The sequence below is a fragment of the Coenobita brevimanus genome, chromosome 28, assembly GCF_032717465.1.
Source record: "Coenobita brevimanus isolate Jiangsu-jjx chromosome 28, ASM3271746v2, whole genome shotgun sequence".
Lineage (NCBI taxonomy): Eukaryota > Metazoa > Arthropoda > Malacostraca > Decapoda > Coenobitidae > Coenobita > Coenobita brevimanus.
The window spans coordinates 13901035-13927715 of NC_136981.1; the positions used below are offsets into that span (position 1 = coordinate 13901035).

The 26681-nt window shown below is 43.7% G+C and overlaps 1 protein-coding gene across 1 annotated transcript in view; it reads left to right on the forward strand.

The window, feature by feature from the left end:
* LOC145394741 (G-protein coupled receptor Mth2-like) overlaps nt 1-26681 on the forward strand; it is a 176957-nt gene that overhangs the window by 74434 nt on the left and 75842 nt on the right. Inside the window, exon 9 of the mRNA XM_080268521.1 lies at nt 2898-3161. Within this exon, the coding sequence (XP_080124647.1) occupies nt 2898-3161 (264 nt within the window). The remainder of the gene's footprint in view (nt 1-2897; nt 3162-26681) is intronic.

Consider the following 26681-nt stretch of genomic DNA (forward strand, 5'->3'; position numbering starts at 1 on the left):
CAAACAAACAACAAGCAAGCACCTCATCAGTCACTTTTCACACGTCAGTCATCTAAACCCCCATCGTGACGAACGACGTGTCATCCGATGCAAGAGACAGTTCTCCACAGACCCAGACTTCACCCTCTTCACATACAACTAGACAAAGCACATCATTAGCAACCTTAAGCACTCATCGGCCTGTGGCCCAGGCAACATAAGCAACATACACCTCAAACATCTTGGACCACAAGGCATACAAGCTATCACCAACATATCAAACTACAGCTACTCACACAACATAATACCCAACATCTGGAAGCATGGTACCATTATCACTATCCCCCAAACTCAACAAAGACCCCACGTTGCCTTCCTCGCACCGCTCCATCACACTCCTCTGCACTCTCTCCAAAGTCACTGAATGAGTAGTATTACAATTAGTAACACCTCACATCCCCCTAGCCCAATCACAACATGGTTTTAGGCTGCAACACTCCAAAAACACTCTTCTTGCAGACCTTACACAAAGAGCTTTTGATGGAATCAGTTCAGCTAGGCCACCACACAGAACACTCCTAGTCGCACTAGACATTAGCAAAGCATTTGGTGCCATCCCGCGCCAGAACCTCACAAACAAAATACTCAACACATAAATGCACAATAACACAAAAAGATGGCTGGCAAACTACCTAACAGGCAGATGTGCACACTTCACAAACGGCGTCCCTCAAGGATCTGTTTTTTCCCCTACACTCTATAACCTACACATGCACGACATACCCACACCCCACACACCACAGATACACATAGCTTCCTTTGCAGATGACATAACACTTACATGTACACACCAAAACGCAAACACAGCCGCACACATCCTCCAACGTTACCTCAACACACTACATGAATGGTTCCCCGCAAACAGACTCAATAAAGCCCCAGCCAAATCTACAACAATCTTTCTCACAAACTGGACTGCAGAACATAGTCACATTCCACACCTCACCATAAACAACACCTCCCTACCACACACACACACACACACACACACACACACACACACACACACACACACACACACATAGAATCCTTGGTGTAACATACATCAGTGTCATGTAAACAAAACACCACAAACATTAAAAATATATTAACACCAAGACTCAGTGCCCTAAGCTCACGTTCCCCATACAACATTCGGACACAACAAAGAAACCACCACCACAGTTTATAAACAATATATACTTTCAGTGATGAATGATGCAAGCCTTGCTTGGGCCTCTAACCTCTTTAAAAGACACTACAATACCCCATATAGAACAAGGCCCTAAAAATAATCACAAGCTGCACAGCTACTACACCTGCAGACCACCTACACCAAGAAACAAAAGTCCTCAAAATCGAGGATCATCTAGACATGAGAGGCACATAAATTCTTGCCACAGCTTCCACAAACCCATACCATCCACCACACTGCATGGCACCACACCCAAACACAACAAGGATCATCAAAACAGCACCCAACACACGATATCATACACAATTACTGTCATCTCCCCCCCCCCCCCTCGCCCACCTCAAACCAGCTTCCAGACGCATATCCATAGTCAAATAATTCGCCTCTCCTTTCAGTCACTTAAAGACAACACACAGCTGCATGCACGCCCTCCTGATATCTACCCTTCTGAATCCTATCTCCCTTGTGAGGACAGGGTTCACCTGGCCAGGCTGAGATGTGGGCATCATTCAGCCCTTTTGAGTTATCAGAAGAGGCTGGATGACTCAGTCGCTGATGCCTTTCGAGGATGCAACACAGCACCCCATACTATTAAGCACATGCATTGCACATAATCGCCTCCGCCAACAACACAACGTACACTCCTTGAGAGCTCTGTGGGAAAGCCCGGTCACTGCCGTGGCCTTCCTTTAGGGACTCGGGGCTGTTCGGCCAGACTGCTTAGGGAACAATAGCTACTACTACTACTTCACTGTTATTGGGTGGTAGAAAATAGAAAAGAAATTTAACTAGAAACAATCGTGGCAGAGTGTGCACAGTGCATAGGACCTGGAGAAGAATCTAGTCAAGTTATAGTGAGACTTGAAAGTAAGGGATTTTGTGTCTTCCCAGGTTATTTATTGAAATAAATTTTTAATATTAAAAAACTTAAGTGCCAAAGCTGTTTGAAAAAGACGTATCATTATTAATGATAACGCTAATCTGAATCAGAACGCAAGAACAGAAATGAATGAAAGAAGTAGAGAGCTGTACGTCATAGATAACTAAACAAAGATGGAAGGTGCCAGTATATCTAATTAGGGAAATTTCAAGTTAGTTATAACATATCAAGTAACATGAAAGCAGTGATTTTGAAGCTTTATGAAAGTAATCAGTAAGGAAAGTAGGGATTAGAATTACTGTACTAAAGTAATAACCAGATGATTTACATTACAGGGTAAGGGATTAACAATTTCCCTAGTCCGCATTTATTCGTTCCATTCACTACTTCTGAACATACCCACCTTATTCATTATTGGGAAACAAGATTGTGTGTGTGTGTGTGTGTGTGTGTGTGTGTGTGTGTGTGTGTGTGTGTGTGTGTGTGTGTGTGTGTGTGTGTCCAGTTCTGGAGTAGAATTGACAGTTCATTCATTGAGACTCGGTAGTCCGGCTACTAACCACTCACCACCTCATGTCATTAGTTCGACACTAGTAACCACCTTCCATACTGTTTCTTTCATAACTTGTATAATGGTATGTTAGTTGAAATGTTTTTATGCCATGTCGGTGTGTCTTTTGGGCTAGTCTGTTTCAGCGACATTTAGGTCATCCATTACAGTTGTTTTTTTTGGTTTGGCGTGGAAACGAATTCACGCCTAGTTAGACAACAAATAATTTCTCGAAGTGGTGTTTTGTGTTACAGACGGTGTGATGGCGGCCGTTGTGTGCAATGAGCCCCACCAGTCGTATGCCCTCACAGTGAAGGACCAACTGACTACCGCCGGTGTGTTTATCTCAGCAGTGTTCCTGATCATCACTATCATACTCCACCTGGCCATCCCAGAGCTGAGGGACATGCAGGGCCGCTGTCTGCTCTCTCACATGGCTGCCCTCCTCACCGCTGATGTTGCTTTGTTTACAGCTCATTTCTCTCGTAGCATCAATGCAATCCACTGCATTGTTACTGGTGAGGCGTGCTGCATGTAATGTTTTATACGAGTATCTGGGGATATTTCACTGACCATATTATTGATAGCTCTCCTGTTCCTTGGAATTTCTTAGGCGAGGAGGAGGAGAAAGAGGAGTTACCAGTATAGTCACTAAGAAAATGTATCAGAGCACACTTAGCGATACACAATATGACACTACAGATGACGCCTATTGCAAATCTGTTATAATTCTTCCCATGGGAATGTATATGATTTCATGAGGATGCCATACATACTGTTTGCTTGACGTTTCCTAGCCAGTAATGTAATCATATACTCATTGAGATAATAACAGATTAATCACCTCGGAATAACAGAGCTTGTACTGGTAATTCAGAATATCATTGAAACCCATCCTGTGTAATATAGTACTTGTTTGATTGACTGGGCAATGTGGTGCAGCATTACTGACTCAGCTGAATTTCAAGTTAAAATCTGGTGTGAATGGTAAAGCGCAATACGAGTACATTATTCGTAATACCAGAAACTAGCAATAAGCATTATCGGTAACCCAAGTATCAAGAAGTTACGAAATAATACTATACAGGTAGACCAGGGGTTCTCACTCCATTTACTCTCACTACCCCCCTTAGGTATTAGTGCTCACCCCTTTACCCCTTACTGGCGCCGAAAGTAATCACATTGCAAGGTAATACATAGTCATACAACAGTTTTTAATACCATTATTATATTACTGTTCTAGTATATAACACAGTATGTATATGTTACACATAAATAGTCAGTACATGAGTAAAGAGAAAATAACTTAAAGAGTATGCAAAATAATTTCAAAATCGCTTTATATATATATATATATATATATATATATATATCTATATATATATATATATATATATATATATATGAAGTCAAAATGATTTCCTGTAAATCAGGAAATCATTTACAATGCTGGGTTGTAACCTTATAACCAACCGACACGTGTTCCCTACGTGACAGCAAGTGGGCTAGCGGAGGGTTAGTACCCCTCCCCGGAAAACAACTAACTAGAATTACGAACAAGAAGCCTTGGTCCAGGACTGACCAAAAGATGACGACGAAGGACCGAACAAAGGACATGATAAGAATGGTGACGTGGAATGTGAGGGGTGCAAATGATGAGGTGAAAGAGAGAGAGATTGTCCAGGTGCTTCAGGGTGCGAAAGTGGATGTATGTGGATTAACTAAAACTAAATGGAGAGGTGAAAGTGTGAGAGAATGGGAGTATGGATGGGGTATATGTGCAGAAGTAGGTGAGAATGAGAGGGCAAAAGAAAGAGTGTGTATTGTTGTGAGTAACAGATGGAAGGAGAATATAAGAGACTATGGATCAGTTGCCTCAAGGATTGTGTGGGTAAGACTGAAAGTTGGACTACAAATGTGGGCGATTGTGTGTTTTTGTATGCGCCAACGCAAGATCATGCAAGCAGAGTGAGAGAAGAGTTCTGGACGAATGTGAAGGTGTGCATGGAAAAGTTTGAAAGGAATGAGAGAGTGTTTTTGATTGGTGATATGAATGGTAAAGTAGGGAATGTGAAGGTGGATGGAGTAGTTGGTGAGTGGGGTGTGCCTGCTGAGACAGATGAGACTGGCAGTGCTTTGGTGGACATTTGTGCCAGGAGGGAGTTGGTGATAGCTAATACCCTCTTCTGGCACGAAATGATCCACAGGTATACATGGCAAGTGATGAGAAGGGTGGATGGAGAATTGAATGAAAGGAAGGCAATGATTGATTATATGTGTGTGGAAGAAAGGACGTGAAGATGTGTAATGGGTGTAAGAGCATATAGAGGTTGGGGTAGTGGACTTTCTGACCACCACTTGGTGGTGGTCAGAATCACAAGGTCCAAGTAAAATGGAGAAATAGAAGAAGGGAAGGACGGGAGGAAGGAGTAGATTTAAGGAGATTGGCAAAGTTACAAGAGGATGAGATAAAGGCAGCGTATAAGAAGAGAAATGGAGGAACGATTGGGTAAATATGAATTGGAGTAGATGGGGGGACGTGGAAGGTGTGTGCAAGATATTCACAGAAGAAATTTGTGCAGCATGCGAGATGGTGTGTGGGGAGAACGAAAGGGGGTGCAAGGAACAGCGTGGTGGAATGAAGAGGTGAGACAGGCTGTGGCACAAAAGAAAAAAGCATATAATGAATGGATGGGAAACGGGGGCGTGAAAGAAGTTGAGAGACGGAAGAGAGAGTTATATGTTGAAAAGAAGAGAGAGGTGAAAAGATTAGTAAGAGAGAATAAGAAGAGAGTGGATGACGAATTTGGAAGGAATTTGAGTGTCAAGTGGATGGAATGTAAGAAAATTTTCTGGAAAGAGGTAAAGAGAGTCAGGCAAGGTGGCAGTGAAGTTAGTAGGGTAGTGAAAGATAAAAATGGTAGAATATTAGTTGAGAAGGGAGAAAAAGTGAGCAGATGGAGAGAACACTTTAAGGAATTGCTGAACATAGAGAACGAAAGTAATGCAAGTTTAAGTGGCTGGATAATGGCTGGGAGAAAGAAGGAGGTGAGAAGACAGGAAGGAATCAGTAGGATGGAAGTTGTGGAAGCAATGAAGAAAGTCAAAATGGGGAAAGCCCCAGGAATTGATGGAGTATTTGGAGAAAAGCTGAAGCACGGGGGAGATATAGTAGTAGAATGGATTTGGAAGATGTGCAGATTGGCTTGGGAGGAAGGTAGAGTCCCCGAGGATTGGAAGTCTGGTATAATTATTCCCCGTGTACAAAGGGAAAGGGGAAAAAAAGTATGTGGTAATCATAGGTGCATTTGTCTTCTTAGCGTAATAGGAAAAGTATATGGTAGGATATTTATTGACAGAGTTAGGGAAATAACAAAGGAATTAGTTGGATAAGAACATGGAGGCTTTAGGAAGGGAAGAGGTTGTGTAGATCAGATATTCATTCTTATATCTTTGGCGGAAAAGTCTCTAGAGAAGGGAAAGAAGTTGTATGCAGCCTTCATGGATTTGGAGAAAGCGTATGACAGGGTGGATAGACAAGGATTGTGGAAAGTATTAAGAATACATGGAGTAGATGGGAAGTTGTTGAATGCTGTGAAGAGTATGTATGATGGTGCTAAGGCTGTAGTGCGTGTGGATGGTGAACTGAGTGAGCTTTTCTCTTTGAATGTTGGGTTGAAACAGGGATGTGTCATGTCCCCATGGTTGTTCAATCTGTATTTGGTTGGGGTTATAAAAGAGATACAAGGTAGGGCATTGGATGTTCAAGTGGCCCTAATGAGAAAGGGCAGTGTTTGGAAACTCCCTGTACTGTTGTTTGCAGATGATATTGTGTTGTTAAGTGAAGACGAAGGGGAGCTGCAAGGCTTGGTGGATGAGTTTGGGAGAGTGTGTAAGAAACGAAATGTAAAGGTGAATGTAGGGAAAACTAAAGTTATATATATATATATATATATATATATATATATATATATATGTAAATATATATATATATATATATATATATATATATATATATATGTACATATTATCTGTCTATATAATCTCTCTCTCTCTCTCTCTCTCTCTCGCTATCTATCTATATAGATATATAGATATAGATGTATAGATATATATATTTATCCAGGGAGGAAGGAACCAAAGGCCAGGAGCCTGTAAATTGCTCCCTCAAAAAAAAAAAAGAAAAAAAAAAAAGAAAAAGAAAAATTCAAGAATTGTTCATTTCGAGATGCACGGACACACTGCGTTTGAAAGACTGGAGATTATAGGCAGTAGGAAATACAAACAGAGGGAGACAGTTCCAGAGTTGACCTGTTGCATACATGATGGACTGGGAGTAACGGTGAACTCGTGCATTAGAGAGCTGGACAGAAATGGAATGAGAGTTTGTTACTGGACGGGTCCTACGTGCCCGCTGTAGTAAAGGAGGGATGCAAGCAGACAGTTCAGATGAACAGTGACCATTGACGTAGCGATAGAAGAAGAGATAAATATGCAGCAGTATGGCAAAGTACAGAGTTGAAGGGTGCCATGAAGGAGGAGAGTTGATGAGAAGAAAAGCCTTTGACCCCACCTTTTTGAGAAGAGCTGTATGTGAGGAGCCTCCCCACACGAGAGTTGAACTCTACACAAGGGCGAATAAAACCCGTGTAAAAAGTAAGTAAATGTGCAGGGCTAAAGAAGGCACGGAGTCAGTTTAGCACACTCTTGGAAGCAGATTTCACGAGGTGTAATATGTTCTTTCCAAGATAAATCTCGAGAGAATGAAACCCCAACTATGTTTAAAGATGATGCAGGATTAAGCTGGATATTGTTAAAAATTAGAGGGTACTCCAGTGGGAGATTTTATCAGATTGTTAGATGTAAACACTGAGTTTTTGATGAATTGTTAACAACCTTACTTTTACCCCAATCAAAATCAGACTTTAGGTGTGCCATAGCCTCATCCCTTGTTTGTTGAAGTAACTGCTGCGATGGACGCTTTGAGAAGCGAATGGAAAGATGAAGGCTGGAGTCATCAGCGTATGAGTGGATAGAGTTAGATGTACAGCTTAGAAGGTCATAGATGAAAAAAAGATAGTTGGTGATAGGACTGAGCCCTGAGGAACACCACTATTGATAGATTTAGGAGAAGAACGGTGGCCGTCTACAGCAACAGCTATAGCATGACCAGATATGAAGCTATAGATGAAGGCACATATAGAAGATTAAAACCGTAAAAGGGCAGTTTGGAAATTAAAGATTTGTGCCAGACTCGATCGTTGAGATGTCAAGTGCAATGGCAAAGCTTTCGCCAAAGTCCCATAAGGAGGATGACCAGGGGTCTGGAAGGTAGGTGAGAAGATCACCAGTGGAGCATCCCTCGCGGAACCGATTCTGACGATCGGAAAGAAGGTTTTGACAGGAAAAATGCTTTAAATTTTTTTTTTGGTAAGAATAGACTCAAAAACTTTTGAAATTCAGGATGTTAAAGCAATTGGGCAGAAGTTAGAGGGTTGTTAATGGTCGCCTTTCTATGAGACAGGCTGAATGAGGGGAAACTTAGAGCAAGGAGGAAAGGTTCAAGTTGATAGACAAAGGTGAAAGAGACCTAGGCAGGGTGTAAGCATAGACGCACAGTTCTTGAGAACAACTGGAGGGACCCCATCAGGCCCATAATGCCATCTTAGTATTGAGCCAGTGATGGTAGAGAATACATCAATTGAAAAAATTTTAATGTCAGCATGAGGAAGTCAGAGGAGGGAAGTGATGGAGGGACAGCGCTGGAATCATCTAAGGTGGAATTGGAGGAGAAAGTCTGAACTAAGAGTTCTGCTTTATCAGTAGAAGAAATAGCAATAGAGCCATCAGGATGGAAAAGAAAAGGGGAGGATAATGTGGATAAGTTGTTAGAGAGGTTGTTGCCAAGGTGCCAAAAGGAGCGGGAAGAATTCAAGTTGAAAAATTGAGGGCATTTATGTAACTTGCAATACTTTGGTGATAGAAACTCCGTGTACAAACAGCTAGATAAGGATTTTATTACGAGCTCACAGTAAAATAGTCTGCCCTACTTGAATGTCTGCTCTCAACTAACTCAGTGGCGTCTTCCCAGGCGTGGGGCCCTGGGAAAGCGTGCTAGGTCAGCAAGTTTAGTGGGGGCATGTATGCACTGGGGGGGGACATATATACATCGGGGGTAGACATATTGTGGAGGGGGTACACTACTCCCCCAGGTAGCTGAGATGGTGTCTCCAGACACCAGGAGTTAAATGGTGTTTGATTATAGTATTAAGGCAAGATCGGGGAGGTTTGTACAAGGGATAAGTATGATACAGGGGCAGTAGGGGAGACATGGCCATGTTGAGGGGAGGGAATTAGAAGGATATATACAGATAAGATATACAAGGATGAATAGGTATGTGTCCAGTAAGGGTCGAAGGTATACATAGATATAATGGGGATTATACAATAATAGTTTGATACATGATAAACAAGGAGTAGATATGAGAGTTCTATTGTTGTTCTTCGTTCTTATTTTTTTTTTTTTGTATTTTCTGTAGGATACACTGTCACTCAGTAATGCATTAAAGAAATACCATCATTTTCTAGCAGGCAGAGTTCTGTTCACAGTTTGGTTAATTGTCAGATGGCATTGGTAGTCACTGAATGTGAGGGCACTAAGTACGGGGAGTTTCTACGTCGTGTGTAGGGCGTACTATGCCTGTAGCGACTCTGATTTCCTGGAGTCAACGTTCCATTTTTCTGACACAACAATGCACTGCACATATGATGAGTAGAAAACTTATGAAAGCGACAACCACAGGGGGAAACACAACTGTTTGATGAACCCATGAACACCTGAAGGCCAGAGAAAATTGATCCATAATGAAATCACTGTCATTAAGGAATGTTAGCATGCGCAAGTTAGGGGAGGTGATGGTAATGTTGGCAGATGGTAGGGTGGAAAACATGTCGATTGGTTGAAAGATGTCATAGGAGTGTTTACGGACAGCTAGGTGATAGCGAGTGGCGTAAGTGATGACGGACTCCGATTGGACGGTACAATAGTCTGGTGCTTTGTAGAGACCACTAGCGGGGACGGATCGAACCGAAGAGCCAGGACACATGATTGTGACAGAGATGGGAACGGCAAAGAAGAAGTACTGGACATGGTTGAGGTGAGCATGGTGGACTGGGAGTTCAGGAGCTGGTACAAAAGAACAGGCCGAGTAGATTGAATGGTTGCGAACTAAAGCAGACTCACAGGGTGTAGCACTGCTAGGGAAGATAGCGAAAAGGTGGGCAGCACAGAGACGAGAGGTCGGAGTAAGGGAGAAACATTTCTGGAGGTCTGTGGAAGAAAGGAAAGCAACTGAAAGATGATCATGGGAGAGGAGGAAATATTCTGAAGGAACAGATACTTGTAACAAGGAGTTGTTGAGGCGGAAAGGGAAGGGAATGATGTGGAAAAGGGTAAAGGTTATGGCAGAACGGAGAGGAATATGGACGACGACGTATGTGGTGAGAAGAGTGGCTTCGAGAACAGGATAATAATAGTTGAGGGAGGAGTAGGGGAGGACTGGGGATAGACCGAAGGTGGAGTGAGCCCATTCCAGGACAGAACGGAGAGCTGAGACTGGTACTAAGTCGGCAGTGACACGTCCATTTATAGCATCGACCAGGATACGAACCAAGGTAGAGACTTGAGACAGGAGAGAGTCAATGGCCAGTTGGAGATTATCCATGTTGAGTTTGAGGTAGAAGAACTGAGAGATAACGTTGAGATCTGAAAGGTGGCGTTGTAAGATATCGGTGAAGTTGTTTGGAGTGGACGTGACTTCATTGAGTTAGGTCGTGAGCTTCTGTAACATAGTGTGTTGGATTTTAATGACTCGGCGTTGGATTTCTAGAGCTGAAGCTAAATGAGTGAGATCAGATTTGAAGCCAGAAATGTCACGGGCTGTAGCAACGCCAAACAAGCCACTCAGAATCTCACCGCCGAAGTCGAAGAGACCTCGTTTCACACGAGAACGACCAATGGTTGTCTGAATGGAAAATGTGTCATTGAGTTCAGTGAATCTGTTACTTATGTATTGCAATTGCCAGGAGAATGGTAGGAAAAGGTTATAGAGATACTCATTCGGGTTGTGTGTCCCCATGATGGCCGTGAGATGGGTCTTGATTTCGTGGAGCTGGTGCACGTAGGCAGGTAGGGCAATGGCTACGTCGGCCAGGGACGCAAGATCATAGCGCAAGGAGACTAGACCTCGCCTCCTGAGCCGACCAAGGCCCCGGGACGTACTCCACCATCGTCCTGACATGACCCAGACCCCAGGAGGGTCAGCACTGCCAGCAGGGAGATCGCTAACATCGTACCTAGAAAAGCAGGGTAGAGTTAATGGGGGAGGTCTTGAAGAGGTTGATGGGCAGAGCGCAGTTTGGACCGATATTGATTGGTTGATGAATGAGCAGGTGGAGGTGGAGATGAAGGAGACTGAGGGATAGGTGGAGACAAAGTAGACTGAGGGATGTGTGGAGGGGAAGAGGGGTCAGGAGGTTGTGTAAGTGACTCTTCCAACACGAGGCCACGGGGTGCTTGCTTTAAGTCATCGACGTGGACCCATCTGGTGTCCTTAGTGGACAGGTCCTGGAGGTGAAATTTGTTGCCTTGTTGAGTGAGGACACGGTGGGGCCCTGTAAATTTGTCATCCAACTTAGAGGAATGCGTATGGGAATGAGCAAAGACTAGATCACCTACATTGATAGTGATAGGAGAGGCGGATTTATGTTGGCGGTGCAGCATGTCCTCCTGAGAGGAAGCCAAAGTGGATGGGACATACTGGTGGATTGTCTGGAAGTTGGCCAATTTTAGTTTAACATAATCATCCATGTTGTAGATGGGTTCTGGCTTTGAGGATAAGAGAGAGTATGGGAGGTCCTTGTCAAAACCAAAGAGGACGAAGAAGGGAGATTCAGCAATGGATGCATTGATGGAGCTATTGATTGAGGACGCCACTTGGGGAATCCAGTCATCCCAGGACGAACTATGGGAGCCTAGCTGTCTAAGGCACTCTAAGATTTTCCAGTTGTGGCGTTCTACAAGGCCATTGGAAGCCGGATGGTTAGGCACGACATTGCACTTACTGATATGAAAGCGGCGACAGATCTCATCGAGAAGGCTATTGTTGAATTCTGTACCATTGTCAGTAAGAATGGTATGAGGGGTACTGAACGGGCAAATTACGTGATCTACAAAGGCACGTGCAACGCTCTTCGCGGTCTTGTCAGAGAGGGGTACGACGACACAGTAGCGGGAGACCGCTACGAACAAGTACTCAGCGCTGGATTCCGTGAGAGGTAGTTTTAAGAGATCGATTGAGACAGTTTCCCATGGTCGTGACGGGATTGGGTATTGTAAGAGAGGCGCAGGTAAGCCGGTTGATCCTTTGTGGCAGTGGCAGGAGAGGCAAGAGTCACAGTGGGCATTGATATCGCGGCGCATGGTTGGCCAATAGTATTTGAGACGTGCTTGGCGCAAGCATCGGTCTTTACCTGGATGGGAAGCTTGAGGGGTATAATGAACAATGTGAAGAACCTTTGGTATCAGGGCAGTGGGGACAACAAGTTGGCGTACTTCGCGATTGGGCATGTCTTTGCCTGTTAGTAGTGTTTTCCTCTACAAGAGATCATCATCTAGCATGGACTCATCTAGTGATACTGGCAGAGTAGGTAAGGTCGAGGCATCGCCAGATTCTAGGAAATAAATGACTTTGGACCATATGGGGTCTTGGCGCTGAAAGTTTCGAACAACTTCTGACGTTAGTGTAGTGTTTTCAGTTACTTCGGGCTGCAGTGATGTTATAGCTGCTGCTACGTGACGTGAGAGTGCATCTGCGACTACATTCATCTTGCCTGGTACATATTGAAAAGTGGGATTAAAGTCCTGAATGATGACAGACCTTCTAGCTAGCCTACCTGTTAGGTTGCGATTCTTGAACAAATCACATAGTGGAAGGTGGTCTGTTTGGATATGCACTGGATAACCATAGACTATATCTCTGAAATGTTTCAAGGACCAGACTACCGCTAGCGCTTCGAGATCTGTGACACTGTAGTTACGTTCAGCGGTTGTAAGGGTGCGACTAGCATATGCTGTTACACGCTTCCTTGATGCTTCATCGAGTTGCATCAAAACGGCACCAAGTCCAGTGCCTGAGGCGTCTGTGCAGAGAAGGAAGGGTGTGGTATAATCAGGGAATGCTAGAACAGGGGCATTTACAAGAGCTGTCTTTAGCTTTTGGAAAGCCTGTGACTGGTCGTTAGTCCAAACAAAGGGCACATTCTGCTTGAGTAAGTGGGTCAGAGGAGCGGCGATCTTTGCGTAGCCTTGTATGAATCTACGATAATAGTCACTGAGGCCCAGGAAACTTCGTACAGCTTCGGTAGTGGTAGGTTCTGGGAAGTTAATAATCGCCTTAGTTTTATCCTCATTAGTATGAATGCCTTGTGCATCTACGACATGGCCTAGGAATTAGATTTTCTTTCGCAGGAAGTCACATTTACTGAGATTGATTTTCAGGCCTGCAAGCTGGAGGCATTCAAAGACTTGCCGGAGCTTGGTGAAATGGTCAGGGATGGATTTACTCACAACAATGATATCATCTAGGTAAGCAAAAAGAGAGTGTCCCATCATACCGCTGAAGACTGAATGGATAAGTCGCATGAACACGGAAGGAGCATTTCTCAGACCAAAAGGGAGTCTCTTAAACTGAAAATGTCCAGAAGGGGTGCTAAAGGCTGTAACTGGGCAAGAGGACTCTTCCATTTCGACCTGCCAGTACCCGCTTAGGAGGTCTAAAGATGAAAAGACTACGTTATTTTCACCAAGGGATTCTAGCAAATCAGTGAGGATGGGTAATGGGAAACGGTCTGGAACGGTGACAGAATTGACCTTACGATAGTCGACTACTGGTCTAAAGTTGCCGTCCTTCTTTGGTACTAAGAAAAGTGGGCTATTCCATGGACTGACGGAGGGCTCAATAATGTCCTGGTCTAACATATTCTGTACCATTTGATCTGTCTGCTTTCTCTGGCTGTGAGGAAATTGATACGCTGGTATGTAAATCGGCTGAGTTCCTGTTAGTAGTTCAATCGTATGTTTGACAAGGTCTGTTCTACCCATCGGTTCACCGGGTAAGGCAACCACGTTTCTGTACGAGGTCAGAAGGTCGAGGAGTTGAGGCGTATTTTCTGGGAAATCTGTGCAAGTGAGATGTGAGAGCATATCGGGTGAATATGTCGGCGCAGATCCCTTAGAGTTAATAATACATACACCGATTGGCGTACAATCACCAGTCTGAATAGTAGGAATTGAGGAATCCTGGCACACCTTTACGGCCACTGGGTATACTAGGAAGTCTCCAATCTTTACACCACTTTTAAGTTTTAGTGGAGCATTTGTGACATTGAGCAAGTACAGGTAGCATAAACTGTCCTCTAAGACTGTACACCACGCTGACTCATAAGTCAAGCCATTCACACAACACGTCTCAGGTAGTGTTAGTAAATCCACTCCTTCTTTCGCACCGGCAACACAAACAGAGACTTTGGTGAACTCATGTGGTAACAAAATTGTGCACGTATTTGTTACTGCACGTTTCGTCTCTGCGTGTTGGAGAAGATCATGCATACTGTGTGAGGTAGGTAACTGAGACATGTGTGAGTCAGCGATAGTGTTGTCGGGAGAGGAGGTAAGAGCCATGTCCGAAGGCTGAGATGATGTAGCAGTAGAGATGAGGAATTTATGTCCTTGCTCGCAGTCAGTAAAGGAATGATCTCTGTATTCTCACATGATGACAGTGGTGGTTTGGGCTGGGCTGGACTTTTTGGTACTGATAGGGACAGAGGTAATTGAAGGACTGATTTGATCGTAAGAACAGAACGGGGACATTCCATACTGTAAACTGGGAATCCAGAAATGTCTGTACTACCACAAGCAGGTAATAATGCAATGGAGTGTTGTGCCATGGTGGAGAAACCAATAAGGGCATCTGCGGGATACTGCAAGTCATTAGTGACATGAAATTCAATTGGGATACGGGGCAAATCTCTGTGTAGTTTGACTTCTAGGGTGACTCTTCACTTAACCTTAAACTCTGAGCCTTCGACACCACATAGGCGAATGTCTGGTGGTTCTAGGAAACTGACGTGGTTGTGATGTCGATGAATAAGATGTAAGGAATTGTCGGAGATCAGATTCACTATAGATCCTGTGTCCAAGAAGAATGACGTTGGTATGTCATGACTGCATCCGAGAATGACTAAACCCGAGGATGTTATGGGACCTACATGGAGGATGGGGAGTTGGGTGTCTGGTTCTACGTGATATTAGTCCGATACGGGCGCGGCGCTTCCCCCGACTGTTGGCGGTTGAGGTAACGATATTCCTCAGTGGTTTGAGTCGTGCTTGATTTGTGGTATTTGCAGTGTGGACAACGTGAGCGAGAAGGCGTACGCTGTCTGGTTTGGGAGTGAGGACGTCTGTATGTATGGTCGCAACTGGATGCTCGATGTCCAGGATGACCACAGTGCCAGCAAAAAATCGAAGATTGTCTGTTCCATCGGGCGCTAGATTGATCATGACCTGCGGTAGGAGAACGATGCGTGGCAGGTCTGCCGCGTGTGGTGGGACGGGAGCGAGATTGGTCTGGGGTAGTGGAGATGTGACAAACTGAGGAGGCCAAGGGTTGGGTGGTGCAAACCGATTCTTTCATGAATGGCTTTAGTGACCTGAATAATTTTATCTCCTGGACTGAAACCGATTTCCAAGGCTAGCTCTCACTGTTTAGGAGTAAGCCAGTGAAGGAATCTCAGGTAACCAATTAAGTCAGCAAAGTTGGTGAGTGAAAGCATTGGAACGCCATTTTTGTCTTCTAACCATTTCATGCCTACCAGTAATTGGAGCATCTCGCTACTAGTTGCTTTCATGGCGGCGGCAGCTTCGCGGAGCTTGGCATGTTGCGCTGGGACCCTCAAGTCCTCATCTACTTGGTTTAGGAGATTAATGAATCCCATGAGAGACGCAGTATTTGAATGCTGGCAACAAAGGCTGATGAGTTCCGTATGAAAACCAGCAAAGGTATGAATGCTATCAAAATATCCTGCATGGATCGCGGATCCGATGTCCGATTTGCCGTGGTGCAAGCGACCCATGAGGTAGGCTACTTTGAGCGATTCATCAGTGATCTGCCTATTGTGGATGTCTGTTTCGACTTCTCTGAGGAAATCATAGCAGACCAAGTTGGGTCCTGGCCGGTAAATTTGGGATGATTGGCATCGTCGAGATAGATAGACTGTGTAGGGTTGGCCATGGCTGGAAGTGCAGAAGGGGCGGTAGGAGAGGAGTGGGAGAGAGAGAAGGTAGTGGTAGTGAAGGGCGAGCAAGACGGGATATGAAGGGAGGCAGGAGAGTGAACGACAGGGGAAGGAGTAGAGGAAGAAGAAGGGAGTGTACAGGTAGGGGTAGAGGAGGAGGTATCTGGAATTCGAGTGTAGGATGGGTAGTAAGTGGTTCTGCGGGAAGTGAAATGGGAGTCTTCGGTACAGGGCGGTGGTACTCTTTGCCACTTCGTAAATGAGTGATTGTGTTAGAGTCGGCAGACGGTGTATGATCAGGTGATGTTTCCGGGTTGAGAGGGCTGGTGTTAAGCGGTTGACGTGGAAAGTATGACATTTAATGCGGCAATGGAAGATGAAAAGAAGGATGAAGATGGATACATAGGTGGAAATGTATAATATAACAATGAGAGAATGTAATACACGAGTAGGTGGGAAAACGAATGAAGGTGCGGGGATGCATGGTTTAAATAAAAGGCGAAGGATGAGATGAATAATAAATAACGTAGGTGAAGATGAAAACGGGATAATGGAAATGAGATGGAATATTTACAATATCCAATCTGTAGAGAAAATCGAGGATAATCTCTATAGAAAGGTAAGGTATACTATAGTTACACAGTAGAGATGGAATTGACGAGATGTATGATGTGCAAGTGTGGCTGGGCGTAGCGGGGCTGGGGCGGGCGGGGAGGGGCGGGGCGGGGCAGGGCGGCGGTGGAGAGACAGCTGGGCGGAGAGGAGAGTGGCTGGGGATGAGACTGGAGCGATATGTTGGATGAGTCTTAAGTCAAGACGGGAAGAGATGCTGCGATGAGTCACCGGCAGGGAGTGGCGGTCTTAGGAGGCTCATGTAATTCAGACCACATGTGGCAGCGGCGGGGCCGGTGGTGGGTTGTGAGGGCAGATGTTGGTTCAATGCAGGTGTAGAGCTGTTGAGTTGCAAATGCAGAGAATGGCGGTGGGCAGACAGTGGGCAGACAGGGAGAAGTGGCACCATGGGGGCAGGATTTAGGATGAGTTCGGAACAGTTGCCGGGAACAGGTGCAACAGGTGCATAGGACGGCGATGGTGACACTTGCGGTCAGGAACAAGGTGTGTGGGTGGGGTTGTTTGAGAGGTGAGCACTGGTGAGAGAAATTGTACACCCGGAAAGCACAGCCGGTTATTACACCACTAGAGGCACTGAGGAGGGGTGAGGCTGTGAGATGCGAGACGTCATGTATCTGTTGGTGTCACTAAAGATTGTAGGAGACGGTCAGAATCTGATGGTCTGAAACACTGCTGCTACCAAATGTAACTTGCAATACTTTGGTGATAGAAACTCCGTGTACAAACAGCTAGATAAGGAGTTTATTACGAGCTCACAGTAAAATAGTCTGCCCTACTTGAATGACTGCTCTCAACTAACTCAGTGGCGTCTTCCCAGGCGTGGGGCCCTGGGAAAGCGTGCTAGGTCAGCAAGTTTAGTGGGGGCATGTATGCATTGGGGGGAGACATATATACGTCGTGGGTAGACATACTGTGGAGGGGGTACATTTAGTATAGACGAAATTACTTTTAGCAAAGCAAAGAACAGATTTAGCATGATTCCGGGCAGAAACAAAAAAAGAAATGAGATTCAGGAGTGGGTTGGCCCTGGTACCTTTTGTAGGCTTTCTCCTTGTTGTGGACAGCTTTAGAACAAGTGTGATTAAACGAAGGCTTTTTTGCATTAGTCAGAAGGTATGAGAAAGGAATGTATGCTTCCATGCCTGAGAGAATAACCTCCTTAATGTGCATAGCACACTCAGATGGCTGTTGGCCATGGAAGCAAAAATCATTCCGGGGAAAATCAAAGAACTACTGCCTGAGGGCCTCCCAATCAGCGGCTCCTAAGTGCCTCAATCGATGTTTCTTTGGAGGTTCTACAGGCCGTACTGGAGTGATGGGATAGGTTAAGGTGATAAGGTTGTGACTGGAGGAGTCCATTGGAGAGAAAAGATTAACAGCATAAGCAGAAGGGTTAGTTGTAAGGAAGAGCTCAAGTATGTTGGAACTTACTACAAGGTGGTCAGGGATACGGGTAAGATGCTGTATAAGTTGCTCTAGGTCATGAAGGATAGAAAATATGTATGCTTGAACAGGTGGATCAGTGAAAGGAGAGGAGAGCCAAAGGTGGTGGTGAACATTGAAATCTCCTAGAATGGAGATTTCAGAAAAAGGAGGAATGGGTAGAATGTGTACCATCTTTGAAGTAAGATAGTCAAAGAATTTTTCATAGTCAGTAGTATTAGGGGATAAATAAGTGGCACAGATATACTTACGGAGAATGACAGGATTGCTGAAGCCAGAGAGTAGAGAAATCAGATTATTCAAGATCAGGAACACGAGAGCAAGATATATCGTTGTGTACATATGTACAACAGCCACCTTTGACTTTGAAATGAGTATAGAGAAAGTAGGATACAGAGAAGGATTTGCAGTCAGTCGCCTCAGACAGCTGAGTCTCGGTTGGGAAGAGAAGTTGAGGTTTAAAGGAGGAGAGGTGGTGGTCAACAGAGAGAAAGTTAGAAGAAAGGCTGCAAATGTCACAGAAATGAAGAAGTGAGTCAGACAGTGGTTCCTGGCATCTTGCTGGGTCGTCACCGGGAGAGGGTCAGATGGTGGGAACATTTATGGTCCCCCTCCTGGGGACTCTGAGGCTTGAGGTTGAGCCACCGTATATATATATATATATATATATATATATATATATATATATATATATATATATCATTAGCCATTTGAGTATCCACTGCTGGACCGGCCTATCCCTATGGAAGTGGGGACGATGCAGCCAATGTATCTCTACCAAGTGGCTTAGGCTGTCTAGTAAAGATTGTATGTAGAGTGAGAAGTACTTGTAAGTGTAACTGTTGTGTTGGAGTGGCTTTGGATGTGTGTGTAGTTAGTGAACCAAGTGTAATCAGCCCACGCAAGCTAACTGGGTGCAAGCATACTTTATTGTTTGTGACACTGGTTCAACCACAGAACCCCTTGTGTCCGCCAATGCAGTACGTTGCCAGAAGAACGCTCCCAAAGTTTTTTTTTTTTTACCCTGGCGGGGCGCGAACCCTCGTTCTTCAGTGTACGAAAATGCACACTTTACCACTGTACCACAGAGGCTCTCTCTCTCTCTCTCTCTCTCTCTCTCTCTCTCTATATATATATATATATATATATATATATATATATATATATATCATCATCATCATCATCATCATTATTATCATCATCATCAGCCATTACAAGTCCACTGCATTATAAAGGCCTTCCCCAACCTTCTCCACAAATTTCTTGACTGAGCCATGCAAATTTCTCTGTCTCATCTTTCCAAGTGTTTTAGGTGGAGGTCTGAGTCTGGTGAATGTCGATGGTGGAGAGTGGAATCTTAAGCAGCTGCTATTTGCAGATAATACTGCACTGGTGACTGATTCAGAGGAGAGATTGAGACAGTTGGCAGAGGAGTTTGGAAGGGTGTGTGAAAGGAGGAAATTGAAAGTAAATGAGAATAAGAGTAAAGTGATGAAGTGTACGAGGTTGGTAGATGGTAGGGGGATGAATATAGTTTTGAATGGTGAGTTGCTTGAGGAGGTGGAGTGTTTTAAATATTTAGGGTCGCATGTTGCTATGGATGGAAGAATAGATGCAGAAGTGAAGTTTAGAATAAATGAAGTAGGAAAGGTGCTGGGAGGAATGAAAAAAGTGTTTAGATGTCGTTCGCTTAGAATGGATGTAAAGAGAAGGCTGTATGAAGGTGTTGTGGTACCAACTGCGTTATATGGGGCTGAAACATGGAATATGGGTGTAGCAGAGAGGAAAAGTGTGAATGTAATGGAGATGAGGTGTCTGAGGAGTATGTGTGGAGTGACGCGTATGGATCGAATGCAAAATGATGAAGTGCGAAGGAGAACTGGAGTTGTTCGGGAGATGGCTGGTAGAGTTGAGCAGAGGGTGTTGCGATGGTTTGGGCATATGGAGAGAATGGATAATGAGCGATTGGTGAAAAAAATAACTAGATCTGATGTGAGGGGTGTAAGGCTGAGAGGGAGACCACGAATAGGATGGATGGACAGTGTGAAGAGAGCGCTGGATGCGAGAGGGATGTCTGTTGAACAAGGAAGAGTGGCTGTGCGTGACAGAAATAAATGGAGAGAAATTGTGAATGAATAAATGATGACGCAGCCCTGAGGGGATATTCTCCCGCATTTTTTTTTTTATGCGAGGAAGAAGGAACCAAAGGCCATGAGCCCGCAGTAACAGTTCCCTCCAAGAGAAAAACAAAATACAATAGAGAACCAAATTCAAGATCCGATCATTTTGATATGCCTGGACACACTGCGTTTGAAAGACTGGAGATCATAGGCAGCAGGAAATACAGACAGAGGGAGACAGTTCCAGAGCTGACCTGTTGCATAAATGAAAGACTGGGAGTAACGGTTAACTCTTGCATTAGAGAGTTGGACAGAAAAGGGATGAGAGTTTGCTGCCAGATGGGTGCTATGCGCCCGTCGTAGAGGTGGAGGAATGCAAGCAGACAGTTCAGAGGAGCAGTGACCATTAAAGTAGCGATAGAAAAGAGATAAAGATGCAACAGTGCAGCGAAGAGAGAGAGGTTGAAGGGAGTCAGTAAGAGGAGGAGAGTTAATGAAACGAAAAGCCTTTGACTCCACCCTTTTTTTTTTTTTTTTTTTTTTATGTGTCCGACTCTGGGCAAAGGCTTCAGGGCCTATATCTCGGGGGCAGTAGCCTATCCCAAGGCCCAGTAGTCCTCCTACACCTCCACATGTCACCACTTCGGCGCTAACACCCACCGTCCATATTGAATACATGCTAGGGCTGTCTCATACAGGACTGGTGTATTGGTATTAGCGGGGGTACTTTTATGACATGTCGGCGGGTCATCTGGTAGATCAGGAAAGTCTGCTTTTATGAAATTCAAATCCTTAAACTGTTCCCTGCCCCAGCCGGGATTCGAACCTGGGTCCATCAGGACTGCAGGCCGCCTCTCTACCGATTCAGCCACCGCCTCCCCCTATTGAGAAGAGCTGTATGTGGGGAGCCTCCCCACACATGAGAGTTGTACTCCACACAGGGGCGGATAAAACCCCTGTATAGAGTCAACAATTGTGCAGGGGTAAAGAAAGAGCAGGGTCGGCTTAGCACACCCAATCTCTTGGAAGCAGATTTTACAAGAGATGTAATATGATCTTTCCAAGATAAGTCCCGAGTAAATGAAACACCAAGCAAGTTCAAGGATGATGCAGGATTAAGCTGAATATTATTAAACATTAGTGGGTATACCTGTGGAAGATTTTGACGGGTTGATAGGTGTAAGAACTGAGTCTTAGATGCATTAAAAACAACCATATTTTTATCCCAGTCAGAGATACGAGCCAAGTCAGACATTAGGTGTGCCATAGCCTCATCCCTTGTTTGTTGAAGTAATTGTTGAGATGGGCGTTGCGGGAACCGAATGGAAAGGTGAAGGGTGGAGTCATCAGCGTATGAGTGGATAGGGTTAGATGTACAGCTTAGAAGATCATTGATGAATAAAAGGAAGAGAGTTGGTGATAGGACAGAGCCCTGAGGAACACCACTGTTGATAGATCTAGGAGAAGAACGATGTCCATCTACAACAGCGGCTATAGAATGACCAGAAAGGAAGCTAGCGATGAAGGCACAGATAGAAGGATAGAAACCGTAGGAGGGCAGTTTGGAAATTAAAGATTTATGCCAGACTCGATCGAAAGCCTTTGAGATGTCAAGTGCAATGGCGAAGCTTTCGCCAAAGTCCCGAAAGGAGGATAACCAGGAGTCTGAAAGGTAGGTGAGAAGATCACAAGTGGAGCGTCCCTGACGGAACCCGTACTGACGATCGGAAAGAAGGTTGTGATAGGAAAGATGCCTTAAAATTTTTCTATTGAGAATTGACTCGAAAACTTTTGAAATACAGGACGTTAAAGCAATTGGACGATAGTTGGAGGGTTGGGAGTGGTCACCCTTCTTTGGGACTGGCTGAATGAGAGCTAGTCAGGTCAGGTGCGAGTAAGGGGATGGGTCTATTATGATGTGGCAGGGGTAAACCAGCTCTGCTGTCGGGCCCTGCTGCGGATATCACTGATTGCACTGCGCAGTTGACCCATGTGTGGTGTGGTGCGGTGAGGATCTGTCCCTTCTCCCCTCTGGGGCTAAAATGCGTATGACTGTGTTTGAATGGATGAGTAAATGAGGAGTGTGTCATCCTGTCTTGGCTACCTCCCTTTCCATGGGGGAAGCAGCCTAGGTATATAGATAGATAGATAGATCTTTCCACTACCTGTCTGGCCTTTTTCTGCTACGCCTACAATCTCCTGGTGTCCAGTCATTCAGCCTCTTGCTCCATTGGTTATCCCATATTCTTGCTACATGGCCGGCCGACTTCCATATCTCTTCTTTTATAACATCTGTAATGTCTGTGACTTTAGTGTGCGCTCTTACCCAACTTTATCTTTTCCTGTCTCTTAAGATATTCCCAACATTGATCTTTCCATTGCACTCTGAGAACGGATTAGTTTATTTTCTATCGATTTTGTTAGTTTCCAGATCTAACAACCATACGTCATACCTGGAATTATACATTCGTTATGTACTTTACATTTCATACGGATTGGTACGTTACTTTTGATATTGTCTCTATGTTTACCAAAAGCTTTCCTTCCAATTGTTATGCGCCTTTTTATTTCACTATCACGGTCTTTCATTATTTTTAGTATTTGCCCCAAGTAATTGTGCTCCTCGACTTCTTCAAGAGTTTCTTCGCTTATTATGACGACGCTATTTGGTGTATGTGGATTACACATTACTTTTACTCCATTTCATCGTTAGCCCTGCTTTGAGATGTTCTCTGTCCAGGTCATTTAACATTTCTTGCAGAGTCTCTGCTGTTTCTGAGAGTAGGATAATGGTATCTTAAATGGTTTAGCTTTTCTCAATCTATGTTTACTCCTTTGTTCTCTCAGTCTAGTTTTCTGAAAATACTTTCTGTGTATGCAGTAAATAATATTGGTGAAATTGTATATCCTTGACGCACGTCCTTCTCAGTCTGAATGTTTTCCGAGTTCTTGCCTAATTTAACTGTAGCAGGTCCCTCTTTATATACTGTACGTTTTCGAGCAGTTTCACAATGTTCTCGTGTACTCCTTATTCTCGCAATGAATATATAATTGCTATGTGCTCCACTGAGTCGAAAGCCTTTTCATAATCAACAAAACCTAAGCACAGTGGTTTATTATGTTCTATAGTTTTCTCAGTTAGCTGATGCATTGTATATAGATGATCAGTAGTCGAATACCCGCCTCAGAATCCTGCCTGTTTACGAGGTTGGTCTTCTTCTAAATTTGTTATTATTCTGAACATAGGGACTTGAGTGAAGAGTTTGTAAATGACGATAATAAGCTAGTGGGTCGATACTTGCTAAGATCTTTTTAGTCGCGTTTTTTGTAAAGTTTAGGGAATATTCTTCTTTTTTACATATATTGAGTAAATAAGTGTGCCGGCCTGTTTTGTACTTCCACTCCTGCATCCAACGGTAAATCTGCTACTATTCCAACTTCTCCTGGAGCCTTTTCTCATGTCATATTTTTAAGGGAAATGTTTACTGCATCTGGTGTTACCCAGGTATTTCACTTGTTTCAACCCAAAGGTTAGCTGTTGGTACAACTGTCTTTGATGCATACCCGTACAGTTCTTTGTAAAAATTTTCAACTCTCTTCACCATCTTATCTTTGCACTGCATGACTTCACCGTTTTTGACTTTCAGTGATATAATTTGTTGCCTTCCCAGTGCCATTTTACATCGGACCTGTTTCAGACTTTTTCCCTTTTTGATGGTTTCTTTGATCTGATCTATGTTTTTCCTTTTTCTTCTTTTTGTCTCTTGTTGATAAGCTTATTTACTTCTGCCCATTCTGTTTCGTTTTTCATTGTTTTTACTTTCATTTGCTTTCTTTATTTCATGAGCTCGAGTGTCTTTTCCGAATACTTGTTGGCTTGGGTTGTATAACGTTTCCCTATTACCTCTGCTGGTTCTCTTAGCACCTTTATTAGTTTGCCATTCAACTCATCAATGTCACATTCAGCATACTTAGACTCTAAAATCTGTTTCTTACTTCCAACTGAAAGGCTGCTTTGTTTTTGGTTACTTTCATTGGGCATATCTTTTTATTTTCAATCATCTTCTTTCTTTCACTTCTGAAATTGAATCAGGCCATGCAACCCATCATTCTGTGGTCACTTCGTGTATTTACTTTGTTAATAACTGTGATATTTGTGATCGTGTTATTCTTATCTGCTATAATGAAGTCGATTTCATTCATTGTTTCTCCATTTGGACTTCTGCTTCTCCATTTTTTGACTTGATAACTTTTGCATTGAAGTCTCTCATGAGTATAGTATATGTGGTCTTTTCTTCTTCCATAATCTGCGAGATGCCGTCATCAAATATTCTATTTCTTCATCTGAGTTTTGAGAAGTCAGTGCATATACAATACTTTTATTACTTACGAGATGTATTTTTTGCAGTCTTATTACAGTCCATGCTGTTCTGTCAGATACACTGCTGAATTTCACAATATTGTCTGCAAGATTTCAGTTAATTAGAAATCCTACACCACTAACTCCTTCAGTTTGCCTTCCTCCATACTAAAATTTAGTAAGACCTCCCTAAGTCGGCATAATTGGGTTTGAGGCCTTGCCAACTAAGGCAAACTGCCAACTTATGAGTATCACCTTTTCCCTTCCCCCCAAAAAAAATACACATGTTATGCATCATGGCGGTTAGGTATGTTTATACCACCTAATTCGGTATTTTGCTGGCCAACAACTAATGTGCCGACTTAATTTTGACATCAACAAGTTTGAACGGGATAGCCTGATGCATCACGCCTCACGTGATGCCGAGTTTGGATTGTTACTATTCGGCACTTTGCCGACTTAGGATCAGTTTTGCTAACCATTTTTTTTTTTTTTGCCACATATTCAATTTTTCAAAAGTAATTGTTTGAATGAATATTATGGAGCCATGCCGACATATATAATTTGGACTAAGGTAAACCCGACTAAGGGAGGTTTTACTGGTGATTGCTGTCTTTGAGCTGAATTCCTTTTTTTCTCTTCTGAGGATCTCACTCAGACCAACAGTATCCCAACTAATGTGTGAGGCATGTTACATTGTATGTAAAGAGCCTTGTGGATTTCAGTTTGTTTAATATCCCAGTCTCAAATTTGCCAACACAGTGCCTACTCACTTTTGGTGGCACATTGCCTGTAAGCCTGGAACGAGTGTCTGACTCACTTCTTCATTTCTGCAACATTCGCGCCCTTTCCTCAAACTTTCTGTCTGTCGAACACCACCTCTCCTCCTCTAAACCTCACCTTCTCTTCCTGTCAGAGACTCAGCTGTCTGAGGCAACTGACAGCAAACATTTTTCTGTTTCCTCCTACTTTATCTGTACTCATTTCAAAGCCAATGGTGCATAGTACCCGTCTAACAACAAACTCTCATCCCTTTTCTGTCCAGCTTTCTAATGCAAGAGTTAACCTTTACTCCCAGTCCTTCATTTATGCAATTGGTGAACTCTGGAACTCTCTCCGTCTGTCTATATTTCCTACTTCCTATGATCTTCAGTCTTTCAAACACAGTGTGTCCAGGCATCTCGAAATGAACAGATGAATTTGGCTCTCTTTTGTAGTGTTTTTTTTTTTCTTGGAAGGAACTGTTTTGCGGGCCCCTGGCCTTTGGTTCCTTCTTTTTTGTATTTAAAAAAAAAGCACAGGAGGCAGTGCAGTTGGACGTTTAGTAGATGATCCAACAGAAACACCCATCAAATACTTGCAGTAGAATTTATGTTTGGTTGGGAGGATTTTGGCAAATTATCTCACCTCCATGCCACATAGCTTTTGGTGAATGTAATTTTTTTTTTTTGCCACCTTATTCAGTATATTCAGTGGAGCCTTTGGAACCCAAAAAAGGCCAAAAAACGAAAAAAAAAAAATCTGATTTTTTTTTCCCACCCATAATTTGAACTTGGCATGCGGCACTGACCAGCTGTGTTTATGCACGGCCTCTTCACCCTTTCCTTTCTCCCCCCCAGTTACCGCCTAACTACCATCGTGACTAGATGCTCATCGCAGTGGATGCTGGAATAAACAGTGAATAAACTTCAATACCTCGTTACTAGACCACATGGGAATTTACGGTGTTGTGCAGTAAGAAATTAGAATTTAGAGTGCAAAGCATTAAGTGCGGAGTGCAAACTAGCGGTTGAAAGTGCCGGTTAAACTGGTGTGGTGCAATAAGAACAGAATGCAGTGTTAAACAGTAATAACTCATAGTACAAAGAATTAAGTGCAGCACAACATTGGATTACTGTACGTGCTTCGAGAGCATTTTCACCACTGCAAGAACCTTACTGCCAGAACCTTAGAGGAGGTGGGTTAATCTTCGTAACGGCCATGGATTTGCTGTAAGTACCCTGTACACTGCTAAATATTTTCCATAGTCACTTCTAATTCCTCATTCTCTGGTTCCTTTTCATTTATTTCATGCTTTCTGTCCCTTATTTTTGTGAATAGGGTCTTAAATAGGTACATGCATGTCCGGT